Source organism: Enhydra lutris, unplaced genomic scaffold, assembly GCF_002288905.1.
Source record: "Enhydra lutris kenyoni isolate GAN:26980312 unplaced genomic scaffold, ASM228890v2 scaffoldscaffold56, whole genome shotgun sequence".
Classification (NCBI taxonomy): domain Eukaryota; kingdom Metazoa; phylum Chordata; class Mammalia; order Carnivora; family Mustelidae; genus Enhydra; species Enhydra lutris.
Genome location: NW_019154140.1, coordinates 8493642 through 8499637, shown reverse-complemented (window position 1 = coordinate 8499637; position 5996 = coordinate 8493642). Strand labels below are relative to the sequence as shown.

General features: G+C 58.6%; 1 protein-coding gene across 1 annotated transcript; it reads right to left on the bottom strand.

Moving 5' to 3' along the window:
* Positions 1 to 487: 487 nt before the first annotated feature.
* LOC111157902 (aquaporin 2) lies at positions 488 to 5643 on the bottom strand. The gene is made up of 4 exons (XM_022519624.1): positions 5210 to 5643; positions 1899 to 2063; positions 1431 to 1511; positions 488 to 701 (listed from the first exon to the last, which is right to left on the bottom strand). Exons 1-4 carry the CDS (start codon positions 5567 to 5569, stop codon positions 492 to 494), a joined length of 816 nt encoding a protein of 271 aa, XP_022375332.1. The 5' UTR covers positions 5570 to 5643; the 3' UTR covers positions 488 to 491.
* Between the last annotated feature and the right edge of the window lie 353 nt (positions 5644 to 5996).

The following is a 5996-nucleotide window of genomic DNA, read 5'->3' as shown; positions in this document are numbered from 1 at the left end:
AGAGGGGAGTGAGAGGTTGCCAGCCGGTGGGTGCCCTCGCACCGCCACAGGCACAGCCACTCACGCTCGGGAGCCTGTACCACGGTGCACTTGGGGACAAAGGGACGCTGGGGAGGAACACACGCTCACACACTAGCCAAACCTGCCTCACCGTTCCCAGATCCCTCTCCCCCGCCGTACCGGTGCCGGGCCTCTCCAGAGCCTTCCTCTGCCTGCTGGCCTTCCCTCCCCAAGAGGCCAGCTCCCCGCAAGGAGCCAGAGCGTCGGACTGCTCGAGGCTTGCAGCCTGGGGACAGGGGGACGGCCGGGCTTATCGCCATCCCACAGCCCCGGCAGCGGCTCTTCCGCGGTGTCCGGGCGGACTTTGGACCGGGGGAGGGGAGGGGCGGGCTGGGCGGCCGGCGGGCAGCCACTCGGAGCTCTCCCCTCACCGAGCCTCGGGTGGGGGTGGGGGATGACCGGGGCCTCGGGGGGCCGGGCGGGCGGCGCGCTCAAGCCTTGCTGCCCCGCGGCGGGCTCTGCGGCGAGTGCAGCTCCACCGACTGCCGCCGCCGCACTTCGCGCTCCTCCCAGTCGGCGTCGGGCTCCTGCCCCTTGAGCACCGCCAGGCGCTCCGCCAGACTCTTGGCCGGCGGGAACAGCACGTAGTTGTAGAGGAGGGAGCCCAGCACGGCGCCCACCAGGGGTCCGATCCAGAAGACCTGGGGCGAGTGGAGAAGCCGGTTGGGGATGGGGATAGTGGTTGGGGTGGGGGGGCGTCGAGCCACGACTACCTGCGCCCCTCACCCTCCAGACGCGCTCCCCCGACTTGATGTTGAAAAGGGGGTTTCCCACGTGGTTCATGAACCGGGGTGGGGGGATTGGCAGACTTAGTAATGCCAGCGGCGGCTGGTGGGGCGTCTGGTTAGTTGGGGGTTAAGAGTGCGAATTCCAAGCGGATTAACCGGGTGACCAGAGGCAATTGGCCCACCCTGTCTGTGCCTCAGTTTCCTTTCATTGTAATAATGTCTACCGCCTAGGGTGGTCGCGAAAATTAAGTGAGGTCATGTTTGCAAAGCACTCAGAAAAAGGCCTGGCCCGTACTGAGGCTAGATGAGTGCTGAATAACAAAAATGGATGTATTCGCTAGTATTAACATTACCCTTTCCGGGCTCCAGCCCACTGTGTGAGCTGTTTTACACCTCACGTAAGGCAGCGTCACTTAACTCTTCCAAAAAGCCGGTGAGGCAACCGCTGCTGTTACCTGCACTGAGGCATGTGGAAACGGAGTGTCCGGAGTGTCCGCACCAGCCGGGAGGGTGGAACCCCAGGCTCCCCAGGAGAGTGCTGAGGTTCTCTGAGCTCTGGCCCCACTCTATTCCAGCCCTCCCCGAGATGGGTGTCTGAGGGAGGGGAAGGTGGAAGGAAGGCAGGGAGTTTTCAGCCATTACCCAGTGGTCGTCAAACTTGCCGGTGACCACAGCAGGAGCCAGGGAGCGGGCAGGGTTCATGGAGCAGCCGGTGTAGTGGATCTGTAAGGGGAGGCAGGGGATACGGTGATGACAGGGCAGGGGGTCCTTGCGGCCCTCTCTAGCACTTGACCTCAACCTCAAGGGAATCCCTGGGGTTTCTATATGGGGTCTATATAAGGGTCCCTATATGTTCAGTGTTCTGTATTCATTGGAGGCTGGTGCGAGATCTGTTCCTTTGGGGTATCAGGGAGTCAAACCTTCTGGGGTGGCCACATGACTGTCCCTCTGGGGAGTTCTGTGTATCTGTCCCCTGGGGGGGGGTCTTTGTGTCTGTCACTTTTGGGGGGTATGTGTATCTATTTCTAGAGTGGTCTGTGTGTCTGCTTCTTTGGGGAAGGTCTGTACGTCTGTGCCTCCAGAAAGGCTAGAGCAGTGGCCATGACCTACCCCGAGGAGGTGGCCCAGGGCCACAGAGAAACCGATGGAGAGGGCGGGGGTGCCCAGGTTGTCTCCCCGCCGCTCGTCTGTGGAGGCGAAGATGCAGAGCACCAGCTGCAGGGTCAGAAAGAGCTCCACCGTGACAGCCTGGCCCGCTGTTGTGTTGTTGCTGAGCTGGCAAAAGAGATGGGGTGGGTGGGGGCATGCTGAGCAGGCTCCCCACTCTGGCTGTGTCTTCAGGCCCATCTGCAGCCAAGGCTCCAGGGAGGCCTCTGGGCTGGAACTGGAACACCTGGGCTCCCCAGCCCCATTAGCTCAAATGAATGATGGCTTCTTCCTGGGCTGTGGCCCAAAGGTAGGGGAATGGACCCCACGACTGCAGGTGATCCCCAGGCCAGAGGTAGGAAAACGAACCCATAGCCTGTTAGATTTTGGGGGACTGTGACTGTGTGCCCAAGGTGAGAGGAAAAGGATGCTGAGGTCCACAATTTGTTTCCTGAACAATGAGAAGGGAAGAGGTCTTGACTGCAGCAAGAAGATTTCGGGCAGGTAACAGAAAGGCCTTCTTTGCCCTCTAGGGCTTAAGATCTACTGAGGTAATGAGAGGCCTGTAGTCTTTCCTCCTGTGGGCAAAGGGCCCCCAGGGGGGTCTTGGGACTTGGGCCTGGGGACCGTCCTGGTGCATTCCCTTACCCCATCAGCCCAGTGTACCACTCTTTCCTTTCACCTTTGCCTGACCCCCCCCCCCCCCAGATCTTGCCTGTTCCACACTGTGTTTCAGGCCTGAGTTTTGCCCTGTGGCTTTGTTCCCTGCATATCCTATGAAGGGTGGGGGCGCTGGTGCCCTGTACTATGGTGTGGAGGGGCCTGTGGACCAGGTGGGGTGCCCATGGTCCTGGCAGACCCCGCCTTGGGTAATGAGAGAACTTGGGGCCGAGCAAAGAGGCTATTTCATAACCGGGCCGCACCCAGCACTGGATTTCTCCCTGGGTTTTGTCATCCTGTGTCCTACACCCTGCCCTCAAGCACTGGGCACTGCACCGGTTGGCACTAGGACAGCTCTCAGCTCCCACGCTTTTTCTCCAGGCCCTGAACCCCCACTCTTGGGTCCTAGCCATCAGGCTGGCACCCTTGGGTCTCTAGGGTCTAACCTCATGCCCCCCACTCCCCTAGTCCAATGTTGGAACCTCTAGTGGGGGGTCGTGAAAGGAGCTTTGAAAGCATACTTTGGAGGCATGTAACCTGCCATGGGACCCTATTTACTACTTCAGCCTCGGTTTGTCCTTCCGTAAAATGGAGATAACAAAACAGATTCCGGAGGGCTGTGTGAGGACTAGAAATGATAAGAGCAGAGCCCCAGCCCCATCCCCACTGGTAAATGGCTTTTCTAAGGGAGAGGTGTGGACGTAGACTTAGTGTCGGACAGCCCTGCCTCCACTTCTAGGTGCTGACACCGGCCGGTTCTGTGATTGGAGACCACTGAATGCTGAGTCTCCATTTACCAATCAGGGTAGAGGGATCACAGAATTCATCTTACAGTGTTGTACCGAGAAGTAGGTGGTACATGGCCCAGCAAAGAGCAGGGGCATGTCAGTGGTAACTTTCTGGTGGCTAGGCCAGCCTTTCCAGTGACCTCAGAGATGCCTGGAACAGTCTTGGGGTTCTTGGTTCTTCCAACAGTCTTGGGGATGAGTCTGGAACAGTCTCATCTAGCTTTCTAGCCTCTAGACAGCTCAGCCCCACTGCTGCCCCATTCCAGCCAGGCAGGGTTCTCCCTAGTTCCTCAAGATGGTAAATGCTGAGCAGGTAAATGCTGAGACCCTCCCCAGACCCTTCCCTTCTGAGGGCCCCAGTTGACTGTCAGATGATGGGGGAGCAGGAGTGAGTGTCTCCACGGTTCCTTAGCATTTCCACTGCTCTGCTGTTAGAGGAGATTCTCCAGCCACTCATTCTGAGACTTTCTGGGCCATACATACTCTCAGGAAGTTCCTCTGGCAGTTTAACTGGCCCTCTCCTTGCTGGGAACAGAACTCTTTTCATTCTCACTGGGGTCACACTCCTCAGTCTGTCTCCCACCATGGCCACTCTAGCCTTTTCTCATCCCTGAGCCCCCAGCCTCCTCATATTTTCCATTTTGAAGAAGAAAAAAGTTCCTCAATTGGGACACCTCTGCCCCTTGCATGAGGAAGGGCCATCTGTGCAAAGGAGGGGGCGGCCCAGAAACCGTGTAGGGCTCCTCAGAGACATCGGAGCTTTTATCCAGCGGCCCGGGGAAAGGCAGGGCATTGAGGCATGGACGGGGTGCTTGTGGCCCTGGCTTAGGAAGGGGGATGGAGGGAGAGGTGTACTGAGGGGACACAGACTCTGCCGCCCCACTCATGGCCTCAGAGGCCGGAGAGCTGCACAGACCCAGGAAAGAGGGTAGGAGAGGCGAGAACGAGGAAAGGGAGGGATTGCGGCATCCTCCCCAGCTCTCAAAATGCCTAAGGTGTCCAATTAGCCATCGTTCATGTAATCAGCAGTTAGTCACGGGCTCTGGGGACCCTCTCCAGGGTCTGGAGAGAACTTGCCTCTTCAGCTTTGCCTTGAGTTCTGGTGCTTTCTCTGGTATTGACAAACTATAGAACCCTTGGTCCATCCCTCCCCTTCTCTGAGCCTCAGTTTCCTTGTTTGCTAAACAAGTCTTAGGTGATGGCTCAGAGAGGGTACAAGGGTCAGGTGGAAAGATCATGAGTCTTGCTGTCCAGCCTGGGTTTGAAGGCCGGCTTCTGGCACCTTAAGCAATGGATATACCCATCCCCGCCTCAAAGCTCAGTTGTGAGGTGTCCAAGTGTGGCTTGTGAGGAGCCTGCTGTGAGGCTCACACACGGATGCTGAAGAAACACTGGATCCTTCTTTCCTCGAGAAGACCCTTGGGACTAGCGCTCTGAGGTTCCTCCCAGTTCAGAAAGCACACTGCTTTGGGACTGTGTCTTCGGCTGAGATCTGGCCCAGCCCTCACTGTGATTTGGGCATCAAGTCTGCAACAACCTTGATGCTGCTCTTCCTCCGTGAGGCTCAGGGCAGAAGGTGCCAGAAGACCCGCCTGGATCCTGCCTCTGCTCTGACCTCAACGCTCCTTCTACCCTGGCTCCTTTATGTCCTTTATGGTACCTGTGCTCCTGGCTCCAATATCTCTCCCTCTCTCCCCCTCCCCCCTCCCCACCTTTCTCTCTCCTCACCCAGACCCTCACCCAGATCTGGTCCCTCCCATCTCACCCTTTCCAAGGGACTCCCCAGGACCTGCCCGTTGTGGAAAGGACAATGTTCTGGTTACTCACTGCGTTAATAGCCAGGTCCCCTCGAATGTCGGGTGGCGTGATCTCATGGAGCAGAGCGGCCCCTGCCACAGCCCCCAGTAGCTGGGCAGCTACGTAGAAGGCAGCTCGGAGAAAGGAGACGTGGCAGCCCACCAGGCAGGCCACAGTCACGGCAGGGTTGATGTGAGCCCCACTGATGTGGCCCAAAGCTTGGACCAGGGTCCCGATACCCAGGCCGAAGGCCATGGCAATCTGCAGCACGGAGGGCAGGGCCTGTGGCCAGTTGAGGGCCGAACCGAGGCCGAAGAAGACGAAGAGGAGCGTGGCCAGGAACTCTGCAAACACGGCCCTGGAGAAGGCTATGGACCGGAGCTCCCACATGCTGTGGGCTGGCCCTGCAGTTGTGGCAGAAGGAGGTTTGTGGAGCACGGTCTCTCTCGCTCTCTGTCTCTGTCTCTCTCTCAGGGTCTCTGGGGAGGCTGGGCCAGGGGCCTATATAGGCTTCTTCCATCCTGGATTGGGACACGTGAGGTAGAGGTGGAGTCTGGGCCCTTACCTTGTCTCTCCTACGGCTGCCCCTACCCCCCACTCCTGCCCACCCGCATGCCTATCACCCCATCTTGCCTTCACAGCTGACTAATGTTCCCCATTAATGAGCTCCAGATAAGGACTGACGTCCCCTGGTTTTCCGTGTTTGTGCCCCGGTTCCCCCAGGGCTGAGGCCCCAGGGCTTCCCCTACCCCCACTGATTCTGTGACTGGGGATTCTCTGAGGGGGTGATGCCAAACCCCCTCCCTCTGACTCCAAC